At 36.0% G+C, this 25,646-nt stretch overlaps 2 protein-coding genes across 7 annotated transcripts in view; both read left to right on the forward strand.

Annotated features, from left to right (window-relative positions):
- Positions 1-328: 328 nt before the first annotated feature.
- AK7 (adenylate kinase 7) lies at positions 329-19,821 on the forward strand. 3 transcript variants are annotated; one of them, XM_019616137.2, is made up of 18 exons: positions 329-474; positions 561-740; positions 1,988-2,096; positions 3,482-3,576; positions 4,023-4,133; positions 6,335-6,418; positions 6,957-7,045; positions 7,542-7,632; positions 9,150-9,227; positions 9,915-10,064; positions 11,191-11,319; positions 11,744-11,888; positions 12,862-12,990; positions 13,968-14,024; positions 14,377-14,574; positions 16,413-16,633; positions 18,027-18,185; positions 19,181-19,821. In XM_019616137.2, exons 1-18 carry the CDS (start codon positions 397-399, stop codon positions 19,217-19,219), a joined length of 2,142 nt encoding a protein of 713 aa, XP_019471682.2. In that variant the 5' UTR covers positions 329-396; the 3' UTR covers positions 19,220-19,821. The 3 variants fall into 3 exon arrangements, with proteins under 3 accessions (XP_019471682.2, XP_085081702.1, XP_085081703.1); XM_085225576.1 differs by lacking the exon at positions 14,377-14,574; XM_085225577.1 differs by lacking the exons at positions 329-474; positions 1,988-2,096 and having other exon boundaries at positions 600-740.
- Positions 19,822-20,478: 657 nt separating this feature from the next.
- PAPOLA (poly(A) polymerase alpha) overlaps positions 20,479-25,646 on the forward strand; it is a 40,363-nt gene continuing 35,195 nt past the window's right edge. For 3 of the 4 annotated variants that reach the window (XR_014883749.1, XM_085225574.1, XM_085225575.1), the window contains exon 1: positions 20,479-20,785. Coding sequence is in view for 3 of the 4 variants with exons in the window: in XM_085225574.1 (XP_085081700.1) it covers positions 20,778-20,785 (8 nt within the window). In the remaining variant the exon portion in view is untranslated. The remainder of the gene's footprint in view (positions 20,786-25,646) is intronic. The other variant, XM_085225573.1, reaches the window with a different exon arrangement.

Here is a 25,646-nt window from a genome sequence, read left to right on the forward strand (position 1 = left end):
TGAATTGCACTTTTCTGGAAGATTTATCATGATTTATTACTACAGGAATCATCACCACAGGGGAGGGGGTTGGACTCAATCTCTAGAGGTCCCTTCTAACTGCTACAATTTTGTGATTCTGTGATCAAAACTATTGCTTAGTGCAAGTTACCAGTGACAGACACCTCAAAGCCTCCTTGCTGTTGGAACAGATGTCATATAACAGAGCCTTACAACGTTTTTTTTCTCTCAGCAGTACTAAATCTTACCCTGACCGCTGTCAGGAAGTTGGGAATAACGTCCCCCCGCAGTGGGCCCTGTAGCACCTGTAGGTGATGGCAAGGCCGAGGCCGCGCAACGCCCGCCCAGCGCTCCCCGCCCTTAGCAACGGGCCGCGTCGCCACCGTAGTTGCGGCCATGGCGGCGGGCGCTGCGCGGAGCCGACGGATCTTCCTCAACCACCTCGATTCCTACTGCGGCCGCAGCATCGGCGAGGTTCGGGAACGGGCCCGCGGCGGGCAGTGCAGCGGGGACCCGGACCGGAGAGGAGGGGAGACAAACGTGCGTCTTGTATGTTTCAGTATTTATCCAGTTGTGTTGTCGGAGCGTCGCTAGAAAGCGTGGAAGGAGAGGAGGAGGAAAGTGAGAATCACTTGGAGGCTGAAGTTTCCAGGAGGCGGAAGGAGGGACTCTACCAAATAGTGGGGACTCTCTCTAAGCCAGAGAGTATTAAACCACGCTTTGCAGAGGAAACATATGCAGTAAGTCATAACCTTATTTCAGGTCATTGTTTGACAGCATTATAAATATTGCAAGGCACCTAAATGATCCTCATTAATCAAGTGTTCTCCTGTTGTTGCAGGAAGTTTTACACGTATTTATTCCTCTGCACCCTGTCATCTCCTCCCTGCTTGTTTGGATATAACAAATGTTAAAACAAAGGAATCCAGTCTTAAAAAAGATTCTTTTTTAAATAAAACAACAGTTCTGGACATGTTGTCTATCCTGATCACCCACAGATCTGTTTTCTTTTTCCCTCAAAACACACTGTTGTCTCTCTCATATCTTCTATCACCTAAATGTAGTAGTACTGTGAACAAAGCATCTTCCCTCCTTAACACTTCACTGACATAACAGCTAACTGTTCTAAATACATACTTTTTGCATATACATCCAAAGTTCAGTTAACTGAAGAAGGCTTGATTATTATTTTCTGAAACCAAAATTGTTTGTAACCATCAAGTTGATTATCCAGAATCTCTTCAAAAATGTGAACCTTTTGATCGGAAATTCTATACAGATGAGTCTTTATTTTAATAAAAAATAAATATGGGTAACTACGTAATCTCAAGCGCTGCTGTCGTACAGAATGTTTGTTGGACTTGTTTGAGTGATGCAGACAAGTTAGCAAAAAGATGGGATATTGTTTTGTAAGAAAACAGATTATTCTGTGTTTCCATTTTGCCACCTGATTCTTGTTCAAAAGAACTATAAAAGCCATATATATTTTTGTGATATTAATAAGTGTACTGAAAATACAAATCCTAAAATCACGTAAAAGCGTATGTCCTTTTGAACTATATAAATGTGCACTGTAAATCAGAAGTTTCAGCAATTAATTTGCATTCCATTGCTTTGTTTTTCACTGACAAATAGTTTGACATGAGTCTTGTGAGTTATTCAAACATCCTTTTCCAAAATGTATGTGCAAGAAAACTACATTCTGCCAGTAAGTTAAATTGGAAAAGGAATTTTGGATATTGTTTTTTTCTTCTTTTTCTTTTTTCTTTCTTTCTTTTTTTTTTCTTTTTTTCTTTCTTTCTTTCTTTCTTTCTTTCTTTCTTTCTTTCTTTCTTTCTTTCTTTCTTTCTTTCTTTCTTTCTTTCTTTCTTTCTCTTTTCTCTCTCTCTTTCTCTCTTTCTCTCTTTCTCTCTCTCTTTCTTTCTCTCTCTCTCTCTCTCTTTCTTTCTTTTTTAATCAACAATTTTTAACTATTCTTTCCCCTCAGGTCTCCTCTCAGAAAGAGCTCTTAAGCTATTTGCTTGAATGTGACGTTATTTTATATAATATCACTGAGGATGCAAACCAAATCGAGGAAGCAACATGGGCTGCTTCTGGTTAGTACAGCTATCAACTGAACAGAAAACTGTTTGCTATACAGCCACTAAAGTTTACTATAGATGTCTAAGAAATTAACCTGGGATTTATTGTTGACTACAATATAAAACTGGGTTCCTTCATGGGGAAATGATGCATGAATTGTTCAATTAATTCATATGCATTCCATGGCCCATTGCTCCTTTGTCATAGGATGGTCCAACACTTGAAGCGACATAGCTGTGTAGACAGCTATTTCCATAAAAAAAATATCTACTGTCATCTTATCTATTTGTATTTGCTCACAGGAGCAAATTTTTACCCACCTTCAATGTTTCTATGTTTTATATAATTATCTTAGTTGTTGGAGAGGGTCCAGAGGAGGGCCACGAAGATGATCAGAGATCTGGAGCACCTCGCCTGTGAAGACAGGCTGAGGGAGCTAGGCTTGTTCAGCCTGGAGAAAAGAAGGCTTCAAGGACACCTCATTGCAGCCTTCCAGCATTTAAAAGGAGATTATAAAATAGGAGGGGAATCAACTTTTTACTCGGGTAGATAGTGATAGGACAAGGGGGAATGGTTTTAAAGTCAGTTAGTGAAGGTTTAGATTGAATGTCAGGGGGAAGTTTTTCACAGAGAGAGTGGTGAGATAATGGAACAGGCTGCCCAGAGATGCTGTAGATGCTCTGTCCCTGGAGGTGTTCAAGACTGGGTTGGATGGGGCCCCGGGCAACCTGGCCTAGTACCAGATCTGCAGGTCCGTGGCAGGGCGGTTGGAACTGGATGATCCTTGAGGTCCCTTTCAATCTAAGCCATTCTATGATTCTATGATCCTATGATCTCAAGTACATTTTTACTTAAATCTGTTATTAAAAATATCATGAACAGATTTTCTACAGCTTTCTCCTGATGGTCGTAACCAAATTCTAATGGTCTGGAATCATTTTATGGTGACAGTGCAATATTGCTCTTCATCTTAAGTTTAGTTAAACTAAACTGTTCTTTCCTGTTTACTGTCTAATAATTTTGCTCTAAATCAAAGAAACTTCCTTGAATTTTGTAGACAAGCTGTTTCAGTTACAACAAGCACACTTATTTCAGTATCTCAGCAGTCAGTAAAGATGAAGCATTTTCTAGTATACGTTCTTTATTTCTTTTTCTGTGCTATGCAGCTCTGTATAGATTATGTTACTTATTGACCACATGGTTACACATTATTTTTTATTTGTTTTCTTTTTATCATTGATTCATTTCTATTTTACATCAAGCAAAATAAAGGGTATTTACTTCAAAACACTGAACACACAGCATTATAGCATAAATATATATATACAGGGCCAAAAGAAAATATAAAATCTGTGTTATATAGCCTGAATAGATTAAATCCTTTGCTTTCATTTAACAGCCCTACATATGGAAATTGAGCATTTTGCAGCACCAAAAACGTTCATCCTCATTTCAACAGTAATGAGCTGGGCAAAAAGCAACCCCCCCGACCCAGTAAGTAATATGAGAGAACACACTTCTCTTACCATTTCCATTTAATGGAAAAGAAATGAATAAATATTTCCATTTGATTTATTTGTTAATTTCATTTAAAGTACTGCATTGTGTACTTCAATAACATTAACTTCATCTGCTGTTACGAAGTATATTTTTTCGTTGTAGCCTTTTCACTTCAACCCCCACTAGTAAGTGGGTGCTTGACTTGTTAAATCTGTTTCACCAAACAGACAAGTGTAGGCAATGAGGTACTATGATGGGCAGACGTTAGGGTTGCTTGGACATACTCTCTCAAGTATCAGCTTTAAAAGTTCTTAGAATTTCAAATGAAAGAAAAAGAGATTTTTAAAAATATTTTAACAACTTTTTTTTAAGCATATAGGCCTTTTAAAAATATTCAGTTGTACGACATGTATAACAGTTACACTTTTTTTTCTTCCTAGGAGGATTCTGAGATTCCTTTTACTGAGGACGATTATCGTAGAAGAAAACCTCATCCTAACTTTATGGATCACATAAATGCTGAAAAACTTGTTCTCAAACTTGGAAAAAATGTATGTTAAGACCTTTTCTGTTTATTTTTTTTTTTAATAGGCTTTTTTTTACAAAAACTGAAAAACAAAAACATACTTAGATCATCCTAGTGGTGAACTATCACTATCTTAATAATGAAAGTTACCAACTGTTTGATTAAATTTGAGGTGCATTGTACCTTTGATAAATGTGAATTTCATCCCTTATTAATAAAATGCTAAGCGTAGAGAAGGCCATGTTTTAGAATTAATAGATAATAGTTATGTTTAAATTACATAATTCATAATACAGATCCCAATTTTATTTTTCAATATCTACTGAGTAAATCATGCTTATCTCAATTTAAAAAACAAACAAACAAACAAACAAAAAAACAATGTTATGTTGGTTGTACAAGAGAGAATTAAAACTGGAGCTTGCATGGGGAAATCTCAAACATAAAAAAGATTTTTACCTTTTTCTTTGTAGCAAAAAAATACAGCATGCAGCTGATTCAGAGGTACTGATGAGTTCAGAATCCCAAAAAAACATCTGCTACCATAGATAGCTCATCTCCCAGTTCTGTTCTCAATGGCAGTCCAGACCCTGAATCCATCAATTTAAAGCTATTCCCACTTAAAACTTTTTATTAGAATGAAACTAACCATCAAACAGAACAGCCAAGCCCAGGATTGATTATAATAGCTGAAATGTGACATCTAGTGGCTTCAATGAAAATTACATGGTAACTTGAACATCTTTAACAGTGACTAAGTATGTTGTGTGTAACTGGAGCTTACTAAATCAGCGCTTCATTTTATTCATGATGTCTATCCAACTTATCGCAAGTAGTAAATTCAGATGTGTGACTCGGGACACTATATAGTTTTTGTTTGTTTGTTTGTTTTTGTAAGGAATTGGATCTGTTTTACTGGTTTGTTTTTCTCTGAGTGACGAACTGTGGTTTGCATTCCATAAGTGGCGCAGAACCTACTGTGAGATAAATGATAAAATGTCCTACTACTTACCTGCTCTTTAGGTAGATGAGAAATGGCCATTCCTGTGCTTTCACAAGTGTCAAGTTTTTCCTGCTGGGAGACAGAAATTAGTATACATTCTCCTGGAACACATATGCAGTCTGTTCAGAACAAACCTGGGAGCAGCTGTTCTTTGGTTAGAAATAGTTTCTATCTACTCAAGAAAAGTTAGTGGAGAAGAACTTGTGCTATCTATAATATCTTCTGATTGTAATATTACATGTGATTAATAACAAGTTGCTATATTCAATTGAGTTGAAATAGTTTTTATTACAAAGATTTATTTTGTAGCAGAAAGATCTATAGATGATGCTTTGATTGTACAATCAAATACTGGCTAACAGTCTTCATTGTTTTATATTTCTGAAATAATATGAAGAGTGTAGAAAATATATTTTTTTTTCACATGCAAAAATCTAGATATTTATTCTCTCTGTTGGTAAGTGCAAGCTTGAGATCTTTAGAAAACCAGAATTATTTAACAATCTTGTTTCAACTTAAAAATATCCAAGCGATCCTCCATTAAAAGACTTGCTAGAAATTTCTCTCCTTAGGATGATTTAACTATTGTTTCTTCTGTGTATGTAACCATTCTCACTAGTGATCAAAGCAGTATCATTTTACATAAACAGTCAACCAGAACAGGCAAATTTATGACCAAGTTGATATAATTGGTCAGCAAAAAAATACAAGGGTTGATCATGATGTATGGTTAGGAAAACACTTTATAGTCTACTGATTTTATTTAAGATTTTATATCACAATTAAAGCAAAACAATTATAAAAGTATTGGACTCTCATCTTCCAGTTCTGTAAGCAATCAAATACAAATGATACAATTGGGAAAGAAAGCTTCCACAGATTTTAGTTATATCTCTTGGAACAAGAAAATTGAAGCGTATTTTACTCTGATCACTTCTCTGATATACCTAACTTCCAATTTCTTAACTTTTGAGAATTTTTTAGAATTTCAGTTCAAATGCAGATACACCAATTCTGAGCTGTCTGTTTGCTTTTTTTTTAAGGAAATATTACCAATAAGACTAACAAAACTAGCAGTTATGCAATGATTATCTAGCTCCAAATTTTAAGAGAGATAAATACTTTCTACATTTGATATACAAGTTCTCAAGTTTCAGTACAAGCTAGTATTCCATTAGCAATACCATATTATTATAAAAACTCTTCTTAATTTTACTTCACAGAACAAACAAGCATTTTCAACTTATGTTGTTGCTTCAGGAATTCAGTATGGAGCTGGGGAAGGAGTCTTACACTACTTTTTTAAGGTAGATATCCAAGTATGTTTGAAGGTTTGTCTAATATTTAAGGGCAATTTGCATTGGAATTAAATATATGCGTAATAGTTTTGATATCATAGGTTTAATGTTCTTGTGAATAGAATTTATTAGTTGACCCCTTTGATATGACTTTTAGCTATAATTGATTTCCATTCTTTTGGCTGCGTATGTGTTTTAGCTTCTCCATAACTTTTTAACAGTATCTCCATTTGCACTCTGCAATCTGAACATATCCATCTCATCAATGCAATGAGAAAAAAAGTCTTTTCAACATTACATTGTTCTTATTTTTATTACAAAGTATTAAAAATAACATGTGGCAGGACCAAAGAGTTTTCTTTAAAAAGGTGTTTTTTTTTTTTGTTTTTGTTTTTTTTTTTTGTAGGCTGCTACTATTTCTCAGAATTGTTTACTGTGGTTCCTGTAATGGTTCAATAAATTGAATTTTAAAATCTTGAATACGTAAGTTTGCCAGTACACAAATACGCCTTTTCCTTCTAACTTCATTATCCACTTTTATTTTCAGATAGGTTGGCTTAGTGAGACTAATGCAATACCTGTTTTTGGGAATGGAAACAATTATATTCCAACCATTCATGTTCATGATTTAGCAGGGTAAGTAAATAATGTTTCACTTGCACAGTCATTGATAACCAACTAGGTAACAATTCCAAACCTACTAGAAAAGTACCAAGACTTTTAAATTGGTATAGAGTGGACTTAAGAATGCTATTTGTCTCTTCTTTTTGAGGCACACAGAGAGTTCAGTTTCTTCAATCCTAGATGTGCCTTCTGGAAACTTTACATATCTGTTGCACAGATGCTGTGCAGTTAAGAGATTACCTGCTGCGCTCTACATAAAGCATAGTATCAGTTAACTGGCACAGAACTGAAAATGGATCATGGACTCTACAGCTTAAGTTACTATTTTGTACAGGTGTTGCTTTTTATCCTTTGATCTTCATTACAAAAAATGACTTCTGTGCTTCTTTATTGAGGAAAATATACATGAAAAAGCTTTGTATTAGGACTGCTTCTGAAACACATCTCACAAGGAAAGGCCAATATGCTTCTCAAACTACTAGCCTTAACTGTGCTTCCTACATTCCAGGGTGTTACAAAACATAGCAGACCACAGGCCAAGGTTTCACTACATACTTGCAGTAGATGAGTCCTTGCACACTTTTCAAGAATTAGTAAAGGTAAGGAACTTTGTTTTTCAGGTAGCTACAAGATTATTGAAACTAAACATTTTTACATAAGTTTCTAAGCTTCCCCAAATTATCTTGTGTAATAAAAAATAAAATAATTTTGAAGTCCTCTCAGGATTCTGTTCTTTAAACAAAATGTATTGGGGTAGATGCTACAGAATTAACTTTGACAGTTCTGCTCACAAAGAAGCAAAATTTCTTCAGACAGATTCTGAGTGACACCAGGCACAGTATTTGCAGGTAGGCTAATAATCACAAACAGAAAGAAGAGCTGAACTCACTCAACTGGTGAAGAGACTCTCTCACCCTGCAGTACTCCTTCTAAGGAAGCAGCCTAAATCTAAAAGATTTAGCTCTTCCTTCAGTGGCTGACCTTTATATGAGCCCAGTGTGGCTCCACTCTGGGTCCACCCTTTCTGGTCACATGGAGGAACACAGATGCAAACAATTTGCCTGTGCTCCCTAGGCAAGACACACCCTTTCACCATGCACTTAATCACCAGTTCAAGCTGTGGAGCATCTTAATGCTTCAAGACAGCTGTGTATGATTTGTTAGGGGATCTTTATAAAACTGAAGTAGCTATAGGAAATACTGTAGAGTGAGTTGATACAGGTTTCACAGTGGAAGTCAGGAGGGTCCTTTCATGGCTATATGATTGTTTACGGAATAGTAAACTGAGGGCAGCTGTAAATTGACCATTTTTGTGATGGTAAGAAGTTGCTAGTATTGTAGAGTGCTGTAAAGGGCTATTTTTTCAGAGAACTATATCAGCTCTGAGGAAGGCTGGAAAGGTACTTAGGTGAGAAATACTTTGAAAGTTACTTAAACGTATGATAGGTATTTCCAATTTAGAAAATCTCTGAACTGAAAATAGCTGAAAATTAAGAGATATTTGGAGAGGATATCATGTGTGTTTTTCCTTTTCTTACTTTTATTTGTCTATTAATTGAAACTCTTTGAGACAGTGTACTAGAAGATGTGTAAATTTCATAGTAGTTTTCATGATTTTATGGAATCTAGTGTTTATTTGAAATCTGTTTTTTAGTAACTAATATCTATTTAATGATGAACTGGAGATAGCAGCATGGAGAGTTGATGGTGGTGTTCCATTGATTTGAAAATATTTCATGACTGTTAACAGAATTAAACACTTAAGGAATCTGAAGTGAAAATGCTGAGAAATAAAATAAGTCTCCTAATTGATCTTAAACAATAAGAAGATACATAGATTTAAGAGCTTTGGAACACTTATCTGTTTTTGGGTTTGTATGTTGCAAGCACTGAAGAGGAGATGATATATAGTGAAACAGAGATATGTAATACTAATGCAGAAGTGAAAGTCATTATGATGTTCTTTGATCAGTAAATTATATCTGTATACTGATTTTTCAGATATGGTGTGACATAAAAAGGATAATTTTTATTTCTAGAAATCCTGTGTGTTGTTTTTTTTTCTCTCCTACAAATCTGACTGAATATATGTATTACTATTTTATTTTCTTTACAGTGTATCAGTAAAAACGTTGGACCAGGAAAAATTGAGAAGATTCCACAAGAAAATGCATTCTTGAGTAAAGAGTTAACAGTTAGGTTTTTTTTTTCCCTTTTTCTCTGTAATGAAAGAATTTAAATTTAGGTGTATCATATCATGGAATATATATACATATATTTTTGATTGAAATAATAACTCTAAAATATGGCTAGAAATAAGCATAGAAAATAAGCAATTAAAATCTAATTTTCAAACAAACATGTTTTTTGAGGAATTATATCTTGATCTAGAAAAGCAGTGAAGCAATGATGTTGATGGTGTAGTAAGCATAATAGAGCATGCTGGCGAAACCTAGAGAAAATAATAAATTAGTAAATAAAATGAAGTACTATGAACATGATGAACACAGTATATGTAAATTAAGATGTCTTCATCTGCTTATCTGGAATAAACTATTCATATGTGAAATAAATACATTAGAACCCTGCTATTTTTAAGATAGTCTTTAATGAATTTCTGAAATAATGTTTTTTTCCTGTGGATAGTATGAGACCTCTGAATAGTATTGAACAATTGCTCAGTGGTGTGTGTTTTGACATTATTTAAATATATATAGAAAATATATATATAAAAAAAAACTTAAAATATTTGCACACAAACCTGTTTTCCCTGTGCTTAAATTCTTTCTGTTCTCTACCTTCCATTCTAGTTGAAGCCAACAGTGTTCTTTTAACGTGCAGAGCTTACATGTGTTAAATAAATGTTGTTTTGCTCCTTCAGCAAACACATGTGGATATGTTACTTGTGAACCTGCGAATGGAAGCAATGTTTTTGAAAGAGACTTTCAACATAAAATGGGTTGCTCAAACAGGTCTGGTGGAGAACATTGAACAGATTGTTGAAGAATACAAGCAAAGTCGAGGACTTTTGGTAATGATTTGGTATATTCTACTCTCAAGTGCTCATTTTCTTTTTTTTTTTTTTTTTTTTTTCAAATAGAAAGGTTATACAAATAGAAGCTTTCATTTCTTTTAGTAAGAATACATAAAAGGTTAATAGTGACATGAAATATGTGAACATAATTGAAAATTGAATTGAGTGCTAATTAAAACGATTGTCTAATATTTCCTATTACATCTAAAGTTTAAAGCTTGTAGATGAAAATAAACTATCTGATAGAAAACTACTTCTTTGAAACTAGTTTGCAATATACATCATTTTAGATATGTTGGCTTCAAGAAAGCAGTAACTGTGTTTTTTTTTTAATTTTAGAGTCAATAATTAGATGACCATTTTGTGTCCTTCATCATATTTAGTGAGCCAGGATATTAACTGCCATGTAGCTTTCCTTTAACCCTGCTTCATTGTATAATATAATGAACAATTTTTCTGTTTCCTATGTTAGCTAAATACTTCGAGCTTCTGTATTCAAGTGTAAGGAAGTAGTTATTCAAAGGCTTAAATAGTGTAAACCACTAGGTCTTCTGAATTAGGATGTGAAATTTAAAGATGTGTGATTTTGAGTTATATTTACTGTTATTCTGGATTCTTAACTGTAATTATTCAACCATGGGTAAGACAGGTTACAACAGCAAATTGATGTTGGATTGTGATGGATCTGAAATTTTTGAGGTCAAAATAACTATGGTGATGACAACAACTCTATCTCAGATGGGAAATATATTTTTCATACAATAGAATGTCTGCCACCTAATTCCAGAATCCATTGCATTCTATCCAAGGGGCTGTGTTTTGTCTCTTTTAACTGTTTAACTTCTGATAGTGCCACCATAAGTTGGTCTATGAGTCTATTAAATAGAAATATGCCTTTTTCTCAGTTGCTGATATTGTACTATTAAATTAACTGTTACTCAAAGGCAGTGGATGATATAGATGATACTCATAAGAAGGTACATACTGTAAATTAATATAAAACATATTTTTAGTTTTAATTAGTTATTTCCTATTAGCTATAGGGAAAAGCTGTTCATTTTCAATAAAGAAAAAAATCTATGTTATTTGAATGATGTTACATCTTCATCTTTTCTTTTCCCAGCCTCTTAAAATTTACATTCATGGTCCTCCAGGGGTTGGCAAATCTACCATTGCTGAAGAGATCTGCAAACACTACAAGCTACATCATATTAAGATTAAAGATGTGATTTCCGAATCAATAGCAAAACTGGTGTGTGACTTCAAGATGCTTGGCATCATTTAAAATGAATATAAACTCCATAATTTATCTATTTATGAATGACCAAAGGCAATAATCCATCAAAATGTTTTGAGAAGTGACAATATACTGATGACTGCTGGCATTATTCACTTTGTCTCCTTTTCTGACCTGAAAAATACACTACCAAAACAGTTTCAGACTTTAGAATAGAAATATTTTTGACATGCTTATCATCATTGGGAATGCACTGAACTCTTAAACTTAAAAATCCTTCTAATGACTGCAGATTACTTAGTATCTCAGTGTCCAGGAGTATATGTTTGTTTGTTTTTTCTTCTTTTTGTTTGTTTGTTTTATTTATCACATCCATGTATGTAAGAAAGCTTGGCCATAGAATTTCTGAGCCAATTCATGTTTCTCATCTCGCCTTCAGGAGAAAATTGTGGCTCCTAAAGAAGTGGACTCTGACAGTGTGAGACAAGAGGGAGAAGATGATGATGATGAAGAAGAAGGTGAAAATGTAGAAGAAGCACATGAGTTGTTAGCTGGAATTAAAGAAAGCATGGAGCAGAATGCAAGTAGGGAATATGCACTAAAGTGGGATTATCTTTCTACTTCTTTATATATTTTATACAATTATTTTTCACTCAATAGTATTTATGTATATATATGTATGTATGTATATAGATAAATAGATAGATAAATGTCATCACTCTGGATTCAGTATCTTTAGATCCTTAGCCAGATTTTTTTCATGCGTTTTTTTTTCCTCAGAACAGACTGCATAATACAAAGTAAAAGGTGAAGAATGTCAATGTCAAACTTATGAATTAAATTATTCCAGTAAGAAGAGTACTAGCAGTATTTAGTCTTCATGCTGTATTTTGTTGTTAAAAATGATAATGCCTTTTAAGATGTAATATATCTTAAAGAAAACATTAGTTTATAATATTTAAGACTACTGATAGCTGAAGCAAAACAACATAGGAAATTGGAGGCAATGGTTGCAAGAGGATAAAAACTAGGTAAAAACTAACTTTTGTACTACGGTATATTTTCTCAATAATGTATAGTTTAAGTTGATAAGTTACTTTATCTCTCAGTCTATTTATCTATAAATAGAACTTGCAAAACCTATTTCACATTATTTTTGTCTTGCTTTAATTCTTATTGTTAATTGTAAAAATAAAACAGTTGATTTGTCACATGTTTTTTTCCTGTTTCTTTACTTTTTATATACAAATCTGACTGAATTATTCTAAAATATCTAATTTCATGTTTTGTATCCTTAAAGCTCCAATATTTGTATGGTTGTAACATTTATGATTGTAATTTTATAGCTACATATATAGCTTTATATCTCTAAATACAAAAGCCATCCTATATAGCTTTATATTCTATAAACCTTTAACAGCATGTAGAGATTTAAAATACAGATTTTTCTGTAGCCTAAAAATTGTCTCTTATAAATGAATAGAACTGTTAGTAGAATAACTTCAGATATTCTTTTTTTCATAAGCTAGGTACTTAATAACCTTCTTTTTGTTTTAGGTCGTCTAGATGATCAGTATGTTATTAAACTCTTTAAAGATAAGCTCAAATCTATGCCTTGTAGAAATCAAGGGTATGTTTTGGATGGGTTTCCGAAGACTTATGACCAGGCAAGAGATCTTTTTAACTGTAAGTACTGCTGTTTTTGTTTTTGTTGCTGCTAATACTGTCATAACCTTCATTTTTCTCAGTATCTTATTAGTTTAAGTATATCAACACTGTTTTGACTGCAGAGCAGAACACAGTTGCTTTCATGTGATGCTTTAAAAATTTAAGAAGGATTGTAATGGATTGTTAAACATATTAAGCAAGACGTTTCTGAAGTGATCTTGGCTGGCAACATACTAAATAAATACACAAATAAGAATGATACTTTCCATGTTGAACCACTCTACACAAGTATGCTCTAAGACGGATTTTCTTCATAATATACAAGAGCTACTTAGTGAGGGGGTTCAGCCAATTCATGTTCTGTGAGTTAGAGTGGGTGTATTAGATGAGCTTCAATGGATGCAACCAAAGTGGAATTCTGCAATACACATTGCAAATTGTTACCAGCACTGTCTATGTATGAAAAACAAGAATCAACTCCATAAATTAAAGGATAGGATTTTATGAAAAACAAAACCTAATCTTGTTCATCTTAATGTGGTTGGTTATAAACCACCTCGTTCAGCTGATGCTCATCAAGCAGTTGAGTGAACCGGTGGAGAGGAGCAGACAACATCATAAACCATTTTAACCACACTGTTCCAAGCCATTTCTACGTGCTGTTTCAAGCTGTGTCTCTTTAGTGGAGGAAAATATAAAGCAGCAGGAAAGGCCAGAGACAGAAAAGTAGTATGGACATATTTTGTAACTGCATTTGCAAAAGAATGCTTTGCTGAGTAGCTAAACAGCTATTAGTGTCCTGTGATAAATTTGTGGTGGCTGAAAGCGTGGATTCCTTAACAACTCTCTCTGAACCAGTGTACAGTTCAGATTATACCAATTATCATTATTGTTGGGAATTATTTTTAAACAGTATTTGTATAGAAGTTATTTGTAAATACAAAAGCATTGCTACTTTGAATGATAATCTCAATTACATATTGCTTTTGCTTTAGTGGAAGAAGAAGAAATTACAAGCAAAATACCTAAATATGATGAAATAATCACACCTGGTAAGTTTGACTTAAGAACAAACAAATAAACAAAAAAAGCTTTCAAATATTGCTGCCACCAACAAGAAGTCTAAAATATCACTCAAACTGTGTTACATTGAAGATAAACGAAATGTCTAATGCATGAAACACGGTTGCTGTAATATTTGAAAGTGAGCAATTAATCAAAACGAGGGTTTTGACTTGCTTTGTGTGTTTTTCTTATTCCTTTCTTTTTGTGAAAATGCCTTCAACCGTTAGCTTATATTTACATTATGTATCTATTTGTGTTCATTTGTGACTTTAAATTTATTACTGAAAGAAGATAGATGTGAAAGAGGTAAAGTCAAGGATAATGTGTTGTTCTTCACAGAATTTGTTATATCTTTGACTGCATCAGATGAATTTCTTAAAAACAGAATAATAAATCTGCCAGAAAGTGTTGTTGCTGGAACTCATTATACTCAGGACCGGTTTCTGCAATCTTTGAATAACTTCAGGGAGATAAATGCAGAAGATGAGACTGTTCTCAACTACTTTGATGAACTTGAAATACATCCTCAGTTTATTGGTATGAAATAATAAAATTCTTAGCTGAAGTATGAATAAAAATTCCTATTGTCACAAAACTTAAGTTTGAAAAAGTATATTACATGTATAAATAATATTTTCATTAACATATAAGAATACAACAAGTATTTAATGAAATACCAGCAAAAATATCTGTATGTTCATAGGGATTCTGAATTTATCTCATTAGAATCTATAGGTAATATGTTATGTAGATTAAGTTTGTTTTAATCATTCAGTTTTGCAGTCCAATTGATAAATTAGTTATGACATAATTTATGGACCTCTGCTCTTGCATCTTTCTGGACTGGCATAGTAGTATATTGCTGTCCACTGAAGTATGTAAGCATATAGCTTTATATAAAGACTGACTACAAAGGTAACTTGTATGAGAAATCTTCAACTCTGTGAATAATACCTTTCTATCCTGGCTGATGTTGTGGTTGGTTTATCAGAAGTGCTGAATTAATATCATCAGATTTAAACAGATAACTGACTTAGGTCAGTCAGATGCTGAAAGAAGTTGTCTGTATTTACTGGCCTTAGTGGAAAACTGTTGAACTGTTGATTCATTAAATACTGAATGAGATTAGTCAAATGTTTCTTCCACTATAATTTTAGAAGATCTTAACATATGGCCTTATGAATTACATTATAAGATTTTTTTTTTTTCCTGAGCCTGAGATATGATTAGTACAAAGGAAGTAGGCTTCAACATTCTAGAAATCATATTTTACTACAGTCACTTCATGAAGTCTGCAAATCAGTTATCTTTGTGCATTGTTATTTTCATCTGCAAAATGGAGATGATGGCATATGCATATTAGATGATCTACAAACAAGAATATTCAAGTTATAACAGTTTCCTTTGACCTTAATTTATGAGGACTTTTGGTTATCTTTCCTCTCCCTTAGAATCAAGGTTTTTATTTTTTTTAATATATTTTTAGTAGATATGTATTTAATTATGATTGCTGTAATATTTGTGTTGCAGTCTTGCTTGGTCATCTGAGAAAAGGCTGTATTCTTTAAGTCCTCAAATTCAATGCCAAGAATGTTCTTAGTAGTATTTTAAATGACTAAAAAGTTGTCTTGCACGGTAATTTTTATATCCAGCTGCAGCTAAAATTGTGGAATTTATGTAGTGATGGCATAAAAAAAAAAAATTCAGTTTGGAATAATTCAGGAATGTAATTCTCAATATACTGAGAATGAAGAAGTCTAAAAGAAATTTCATCATGTAGAATAATGTTAGATTTCTACCTGGATTAATCACCAGAGTATGAACTTCAGATTCAAATGACATGCACACTTAGAATAATTGTATTAGCAATGATCTAGTATCTTCTGTCTGAATTAGTGAAAGAAATGAGAAGCAAGAATTTGTTGCCAAATGCTAGCAACCTATTGTGTAATCTACGTGGAGATACAGGTTCAGAAGCTGATGGTTTTGTACCTGTAGATGAGGTGATATTTGAGATTGGCCAAAGAAACATATCTGATACTAGAATAACTTCATTTGCGATTTCAGAACTTTAAAAGCCTGCAAGCGTTAAACAGAATAGTTGTAAAAATAATTCTAATACATTTCTGCATAATATCATCATCTGAGAAAGACACACTATTTTAGCCTAAATTAGTAAAGAAAATCAGGTGTAGAAAATTTCTTTTTGCTTTGGGGAAAAAAAAAGCACAACAACCATTAATAAGCGACACAAAACAACATATAATAATTGAAAATTCAAACAACGTTAACACTATATATACTTAGGTCTCGCAGTTATTACTGGCTTGATAATTGAGAATAGCCTTGAAAGGTTTTCTTTTATTGTTTTAAAGACGTAGCCAAATATGAAGATCCTGAGAACAGATTTATAGTAAAAGAGATCATCAAAGAAATTGGGGAACCACGAAATTATGGCTTGACAGATGAAGAAAAGGAGAGTTTGGAACGTAAAGCAGCTGAGGAATGTCTTGCCAGAGAAGCTAAAGAAGAAGCTGAACGGAAGCGTAGAGAAGCTGAGGAAAGGGCTGAAAGGATAGCAAATTGGGAAGAATGGGTAAGTCAATACATATTTCTGGGGAAGACATTATTATTTGTGTGTTTTAGAAAGTAGAAGCAATAGGGCTTCCAGCAGTGTTGTGTAAGAATACATGGAAAGGTGGCATAAATTCTCTAATTCCTTATATCATACTTGATGCTAGCCAGATCTAAATCAACTCAATATTCCAGGCATTGTTGAAAAGGACTGCCTGAGGCAGGCTGAAGGATGCTTCAGCTTCACAGGATTTGCACATACTTTTTTTTTTCTTTGCCACTCCAAAGAGACACTTTAGGCAAATAATGTGAAATGCATATTATAAGAAATTTCTTGTTCACACCTGAATCACAGCTGATACATGGTGGTTTGTTCTTTTTCCTTTCCATTCCATTTCCACCAGAATGCGGCTACAGTCTCCAGTTATTTCTATTTAAAAGAAAACTGATATTCTGTAGAAAAATAATTTTCTTACATTAGGATGCCTATACATATTTGTGGGAAAACTATAACCTGAAATTGCTCGCCTTTAATAGGTGCATTTAATATTGCTCTGATGTTGGCTTGTAAGAGTTTCCTTCTGTACTTGTTTTCAGTTTCATTCAAGAATAAATACTGTTCTGTACTCTCCATAAACTTGCCTAAGAGATTAGTAAAGGTAGTTAACACATCTTAAACATTCTAACTTTCAAGAAAGTGAACTGCATTATGCAGAGCCAAAGTAGGTATTAAAATAATATCTATACTTTATCCTTTTAAATAGGCAGGTGCTCAAGAAGCCTGTGCTATTACTCATTTGTCCTTGAGATTGTACTTTAGCTGCAGTTTGAGGAAAGTGACTTGCAGAGTTTATTCTGAAGCATTTCTGGACTCAGTTAAACTCAGTTAATTATTTTCAAATAATTTATCAGTTTTATATGAATGTTTGCTTTTGTGCTATGCCTTAGATATGCAAAAGAAGTCTTCAAAGTCTCTTCTGCTTGCTATATCTATATATGACTAAGGCTATTAATGACTAAAATGAGAAGAGTGGAAAATAAACATGTTTTTGAGTAATCTTTTAGCTAAAACTATGCAGTATTTTCTAGCCTATCTCCCAAATATCCTTATTGAAATAGGAGAACCTGAAAACTTTAGAATAGATGTCCTTTTAGGCGTTAAGATGAGAGAAATAAAATGATTTTGCTGGGGAGGTTTTCGTCATGCTCTCTTTGCTGTCCTTGGTGTGCCGTGTTCTCTAAATTTAGCAGTCCATATTTTCTCTAGTAACTGAGTTTTAAAGTTCTACCCGTGGCTTTTTGCACTACATCTTTTTCAATTTTTTTTTGTCTAGCTAGCCATCATTATTTAGTCAACTACTATTTAGTAACTTAGTATTAATGTTATTCTTTTTTGCTTTGCAAATTATTTGTAGAATAAACATCTTGAGGAAGTTAAAAAACAAGAACAAGAATTATTGGAAGCCCGGTCCATTCCACTACGAAACTATTTAATGAGGCATGTCATGCCAACACTTATGCAAGGGTTAAATGAATGCTGTAAGATCAGACCAGATGATCCAGTTGATTTTCTGGTAAGGTGATTACTTTATTATTATTATTGTATGTTAGAAAAACCCCAGTGAAAATATTAACAGTCTTTGATCTATTAATATAAGCACTTAAACTATTTTCAACCTACTTTCATTATAACCATTAATTATCTGCAATACAGGTGAAAGTGATTATTGTGAAAATTAATGTACCCTGTAACTGTATTGGATTGTTTGACACTGTATCAATCCTGTTTTGCTACAGAGTAACTGGAGAAGTTACTCAATTTTTCTATGGTGCTTGGGCTCTTCTGCTTTTCTTATGGGTACCCTGCCAATTCTGCTGTAGGACTGAGACATATAGGAAGAGAAGCATCACTCTCTACTCTGCTTACACCCCTCTAGAACAGCAGTACAATTTGAACAGTAGTCTTCAAAAATCTCTTTACAATACACAAATAAATTAATGAGTGAATCTAGTAAGACTCTCAAAACAATTAGAGTTGCAAGGGACCTCAAGAAGTTACTTAGTTCAGCTTTCTGCTGAAAGTAGGGTCACCGTTGTATTAGCACAAGGATTCAGATGCTGTAGATCTGTCACTGTATGGATGTTTTCACTCAGTTCCCTAGAAAGTTGTTGACAAGCAATCACTATTTCTAATGAAGAGAAACTATCAACTCAATGAAATCAATGAAAAGCTTAGAGTGAACATTAGCTGTAGGAGTAAGAGATCATTCCTACTTACTGCAAAACTTTGTAAGAACTGTATAATAGTCTTTTGAGTTCAGAAATCAGGCCCTAAGGTACTTCCTAGGATTTTTTGTGGAGTAAAAAAATAAATAAAATAGGGTTAATGCTACCAAAAATAAGGCAAAATGAGGTGGGTGTATTTGTAAGAAGCTTCTTATACGTATCCAACAGAGATGACATTTTAGACATATTTAATACTTTCTGCATTTTTTCCAGTATATTGTTATCTTGTGTACATTTTAAAATTGGAGACTTGAAAATGACTTTGAAAATCTTCTGTTTGCAGGCAGAATATCTCTTCAAGAACAATCCTGATGTGAAATGAAATAGCACTAAATCCTAACAGCTGTAGAAACTGCTAAATAGAAAGGGAGAATGTGCCCAATGTTATTTACAGTAAAAATTCTTAGGCTTAGTTTTGTTCAAACACTGTTTTTAAAATGTCCACTTTTTTACACTGTTCTAGTATGTGGCATTGAGGTTTTTAATAGTCCTTCTACTGAAATACTACACATTGATTAATACACAAATGTGTCTGTATTTCATGCATCATCTTCCAACTGTGAACCTTAAGAATATGTTTTGTTTTTTTCTCCTGGATTTTTTTCAGTTACATATTGTATTTAAACAGCGTATTCCTGCTATGATCCATAAAGGAAGTAAGCAGGGAGCAGGGATCTTTACACTTTTTTGTATGTTTAAGTTCCTAGATGTTGCCAGTCCGGATTTCCACCTGAAGCAACTAAAGATGAAATAATTAGTTATTTTAGAAAAATATGTAGCTTGAGACTGTATTTTTTTTTTAAGCGAGGGTAAAAATAAGACACTGACACACACAAAAATGTTTTCTGTGTGCAATTGCTAGACATGCTATACACTCAGTACATGTACTTTCCTAAGAATAAATTTTTGAGTAGCTTGTGCAAAGCATAACTCTTTGTTTGAAGTTCAGGACCTGATCCTTGTGGATCACTTCCACCTTGGGCTAGTCTGTGATGCTTAGTGTTTGCAATAGACTATATCTATCTCAAACAGGGCTTTCATAACTTCTCATTAGAAAACAGTCTCTCTGCTCTGCGTGGGAACTAAAAAAGAAAATAGGTCTGATGTAGGTGAGTAGAGACGAAAGCCAAGCCCATCCCTGAACAGAATTCCCTCTTTTATTCACCGAAACGGATGGAGGGACCTTTCGCACGCGGCCCCTTCTCAAGCCTCGAGGGCCCTGGCGCCGGGCACGGGTGCAGGAGCCGAACTGCCCGCTCCACGGCAGTTAGAGGCTCCCTGGCTGCCCAGGCCGGCCGGCGCCAGCACGGAGCATTCCGTGAGAGCTTCGCCCCTTCCCGTCAACCCTTTCAGCGGGGTCGCCCCGCGTTAGCCCGGCGGCGCCGAGGTTACAGGCTGCCGCGCCGTGCGCACGCGCCGCCTCACGGCCGTTGGAGCTTTGTTTTCAAACCCCGGCGCACTTCCCGCCAGAACTACAGCTCCCAGGATGCCTCCCGGCTCCGCGGCCAACTGAGCGTGCGCGGACCGGCTAGCGTGCGCGCCGTGCGGGGGTGGCCGCGCCGCTGCGCAGGACCCCCCCCGTTCTAGAACGTTGCTGTGGTAGCGCCCGGGCGCCATGATAGAAGGCCGGAGGGGAAGAGGAAAGTGAAGCGGCGGCGGCCGGGCCCGACGAAGGGCTTTCTCCTTCCTCCGAGCCCTCACCCCCGCCCCGGCCCCTACCATGGTCACGGCTCCCGCTTCCCGGCGGGGCGAGTGACCGGTCCGGAGGCGGCAGCGGTGGGGGAGGACGAAGAACAAGAGGAGGAGGGAGAAGGGGAAGACGCGGCAGCGACGGTGGTGGTGGCGGCGGCGGAGGAGGAGGAGGAGGAGCCGGAGAGACGATGCCGTTGTAAGTTGGAACCCTCGCGGAGCAACTTACGGGCCCGCGCCTCGCGGCCCGCATTCGGCGCTCTCTGCCTCTCGCCCTTCCTCGCTCCCGGTCCCCGCCGGCCGCGTGCCCTTCCGGTGCCGCAGTGCGAGGGGCAGCGGGCCCGGCCCGCCCCGCTCCTGCCTCCTCCTCGTACCGGAGGAGACGCTGGCGCGGCCTTTACTTTATCGGTGGTCTTTTAGCGGCCGGAGGGTGAGGGGATGTGCGCGGGGCTTTCCCAGAACGCCGGGTCAGGCGGCATCAAGCGGCAGCGCCGCGCGTGTTTATATCCCGCCGCCAAACGCGAAGCTTCGCTTTCCTTTAGGAGTGCCGGCGAAGTCTCTCCCACGGCCCCCAAACGAACGATTTTCCCTCATGTGGGCGGAGGAGACCCGGGCGGCGGTTTTCACGCGGTCCAGCTCGGCCCCTGTCCTTGCGGAACTCCCCCGGCCCGCGGTGACTCCGGCACGGCGCTGCGGCTCACAGCGCCCCCTGCCGCCCTTCCCGCCGCCACGCGGGGCCGGCGCTCTCCTGCACGCAGCCTCGTGCCTGGGGCCCGCCGCGCCGGCATCCCGCCGGGGGCCTGCAGGGCTGGAGGGAGACGCGGCTCTGGCCTTGTTTCCTCTCCGCTTCCGTTTATTCCGCTACTTCCTCTTTTTTTTTTTTTTTTTGGCTGCCGTTTTGACGGCACATGTTTGAGATAAGAAAACTCTTTTGTTCCATAGTGCGAATGTTAATAGATTATTTATCCTGAATAAGCCAGTGATGGGTGTGACTTGTAGGAATAAGGTATGTGTACACCTGAGACAGGGTGGGATGCTGATTTACAAATAATTTGGAATTACTACAATCACTGTTGTTATTTGTGTGTAGAGTTCACGTACAGAATAGCCCAGTTTGCTTATTGAATCTAAGATACTGCTGTATTCATCACGGTGCAGATAATTTGAAACAAAAATCTGTGGCAGGATCACTACGATGGGTGAAGGTAGTAGGGTCATCTCAAGGAATTTCTGAGCTATGTATAATGAGAATGCAGTGTATTCATAGATAAGTTTTGCACATGTTCATTACAGGAATGAAAAGTTGCGAGAAAGTTTGAGGTGTGTCATATTGGCTTTTTTTTAATCCATTGTTTTTTTTTTTTTTCCTTTGTTTCTTAAGGAAAACAGGAAAATCAGATACTTTGTTCGTTCGTAGTTTATTTTGCTGTGACTATGTTTCATAACAACACTAAAAGTTTTGTGCTACTTCTAATGAATGAACTGTAACACTAATGATCTTCTACTTCGAAAGGTGCAGAATTCCTTGCTCATTTTTCTTAAAGTCGAAGTTTGATACCTTAACTACATATTCTTAAGTAGCATTGTATAGTTTGAGGTGCATATCACTTCCTGATCTTTCAAGACCCCCCTTTAAACTTTACAATGGAGGATGCTGTCTACTATTGACAAGCCAAGTCAGAGCTGATCTCTCACCTAACCAGCAGCTTTCGTAAGTCTTTATGTCAAAAGTGTTAGTTTGAAGTTCTCAGCAAGTGTGCAGCATGCAAAGTGCTTTAGTTATAGGAGAGCAGACTCAGGTTCTATTGATGTCAATAGCTGGTATTTTTGAAAAAGCCTTTTTATGGTTAATAAGAGCATTCATTTACCCTGGGGACTTATGAGTGTTTATCATGATTCTCATTAATTCCTTGTGTAAAAGAAGAGATTTCCTTTATGCAACTAACTTTGTAGGGGTTTTTGTTTGTTTTTTAAGGGCCTTAATGGAAACAAAAGTAAAAAGTGAATATTTCTCATGTTATACAGATAAGTTTTAGCGAACTGTTAGATAAACAGTAGTTGTTGGTGAGCATTATCTAGAACATAGGATGGCAGGGAGAAATGAAGCTCACTGAGATTCATGTATTTCAGAAAGGGTGAGGTTTTATGGAGAAAAGTCTTGGAATCAATGAAGTGATTGCTGTGTTTCTGTAAACTGATGATGCAGCCTCTTCATGTAACCTGGGCCTTTCAGTCTCTCCAAACAGAAATAGCAGTATGAATCTGTCTCTCGTTAAACTACTGATATTATTGCATCTAAAGCTTCTCTGCTGAACTTACGCATCTACTGAAGTCTTTGTAAAAAATCTTTGTAAAAAAACTTTTTTTTTCTTTAACCATCAGTGGAAAAAGCACACAGAATCAGCATTCTGAACTCTTAAGGGTCTGGATGAGGAGCTGCGAGATATGCTTTAGTAGCTTGTGGTAGCAGTGGTACTAGATGATCTTATAGGTCGTTTCCAGCCTTGTGATTTTATGATTCTAAGTGTCAGAAGTGTTGTGAAAGTTGTTGATTCTGTTAACTGGTCTTTGAGTTTTGGGGCATGGGTAGTGGTCAAGTTTATAAAAAGTATTACTTCATGAGTGGGACTAGGTAACTGTTGTGTTTCTGAACAGAGCTCAGGTTTTTATAGACTGAATTTTGGAAGGAATTAAATGCTTACTAATTCCAGAAAGCACCAGACATACTGCAGAAGAAATCTGCCTTGAAGCTTTGATAGTCAAAGGGAAACTCATCTAAAAAACTCAGCTGAAGATGAATTTGTTGGATGTTGTACAGTAGGAACCATAAGTGCTTTTGTGGTAGTTTTCAGTTTTCTACTGTGACTCCAGGAAAAAAAAAAAAAAAAGTTTGATACCTGTGAAGATAGAGATACAACACAGTACTTGGAAATGCAGTTATTTTGGGCTGGGTGAATTTCACCTTGAAGGCAAGTTAATCTCTTAATATTGAAACATTTCATCTGATTCCTATCTTTGTTGCTTTCTGATATTCAGCCTTACAGAATTTCTCAAACTACTACCTTGAGTGTTTTGTCTCAAGAATAGCAATAAATCTTGGGTGGCTTTTTTTTTCTTTTTTTCCCTTCAGTTGCTGCCTGTGCAGTGCAGTAAAAATTTCAGCCGTTTAAAGCAGAAGAACATCAGAAACTGTTGTTACTAAGAATGTCATGGATGGGTGTGTGTGTCTGGACGTGCTGTTTTTGCTATTCTGTACAAAGACTGTCCCAGACAGATGAGCCAGAGGGGACGATTGCCATAGCTGAATCTCTTCTTCCTTCCTTCTGTTGTTTGTCATTGCATCTGCTTTAGATGCGTTGAACGTACCATACTGGCAATTTACACGCTTTATTTTTTGCTGAATTTTAAAACCTTTTGCTCAGAAAGGACAGCTGGATTGTCTTAAGGTGAAAAGCATGTTTCCCAGTGATGGGTTTGTGCAGATTTCATTGAGACTTTTCCTATATTCCTGAGATATTGTGTGTAGTGGTTAATACATTAGCATTAAACAAAAACTTTAATCTGAAATTGACGTGGTCAATCCCTAATGGAGAAGTCTTCAAAATAAACAAAACTTGTTAAGACATTCTCTGAAATCTAACATGCTGGAACTTGAGCTTTGTGAATTTAGCTGCAGTTGATTAATCAGATGTTATGATGACCAGCATTGCTTCAGGAATCTAACTTTGGTGGCTTATCAGTATTTAAGACAGACTGAATTTTACTGATGTAGTCAGTGGGGGCAAATAGAGAGGATAGTTACTGAGAGTGTTTAAGATGGATACTCATATCTGGAGGCAAGACTGAGCCGGAATTCCTGACTGAAGTTAAACATTTAAAGTTAACTTTCTGTGGGTTGCTGGCCTATTTTAGGACAGCCCATGGTTTTTCTTCTTTCATCAGTGTTGGCTGTATATGGTTTCAGCTGTGGCTGTATTGCCTGGATTTATTCTTCTTGGTTCAGTATTTATTGATAACTGTAAGATATGACCTGTTTTGGTTTCTGAAGGAGAAAAAAAGTATCTTAGCTATGTTTCCGTAAACTTAGTATAGTCTGGAACTTTGTGTGTGTGAGGGGGCTGGTAGGGGGAAAACTACATTACAGGTGTTTTTTTCTGAGAGTTTGAGATTAATGCTTGAGTATGAGTTATTCAGTGCTTTGATATTAAACCACCGTAGCTATGGTCGAGTTTGCTGATTGTATAAACTGCTTGAAGAGCCTATGCTCCTTAAATGTTCAGGACAAAATAAAGCAAGAGCCACAGTGTCTTTAAATTTAAGTCTACGTTTATTTTTCTGCAACTTTTTGTATTGTGTTATTGGCAAGTATTTTATATTCATAGCAGTGGAAGAGCCAGATCTGTGTGTGTGTGTATATGGTTGATGGGAAATAAACAACATCAGCCTCAAACAATATCGTAATCTTCATGATCTTAAAAGTTTAGTCTCATTAAAATGAATAAGTAAATAAGCATGGTTTGAGTTGTCTGCTGGACTCTTATAGGGCCTACCGAATCTACCCCTTTTGTTAAGATTGAATGGTTGGGTTGGGACTTTCTCTTTTAGTTTAATATTCCTTGTTTTTTTGTTAATGCTTAACTTCAATGACAAGCTGACTTGACTAGCCTTCCCACTCCCAGTCCTAGGGACTTAACTTCCCTGATCCTCTCAGCTAGAAGGTTAGTGTTGATACTTGCCACAAAATTTACAGATTTGTGTAAATTTGTTGCAGTATTTTGTGGCTAAAATGTGAAGTGAATACAACATTAAAAATAAGCACGAGGTTAAATTCTATGTTTCAGTTATAATTTATTTTCCATTTATAAAGGTGTGAACAAATGCTTTATTTGAAATTTGTTTTTTCATCAGAGGTAGAGGAAGAAACACATACTTCTAATTGTTACATTACGATTTCGAAGATTTGCTGTCACTTAAATAGATGAACGTGAGTTATGTAGATTTTTTTGCATCCCAGAATGAGTTTTGCTTCAGCTTTCCGTGTTGAATACCATTTCTTCTGT

Source organism: Meleagris gallopavo, chromosome 5 (assembly GCF_905368555.1).
Source record: "Meleagris gallopavo chromosome 5, MGAL_WU_HG_1.1, whole genome shotgun sequence".
NCBI classification, from domain to species: domain Eukaryota; kingdom Metazoa; phylum Chordata; class Aves; order Galliformes; family Phasianidae; genus Meleagris; species Meleagris gallopavo.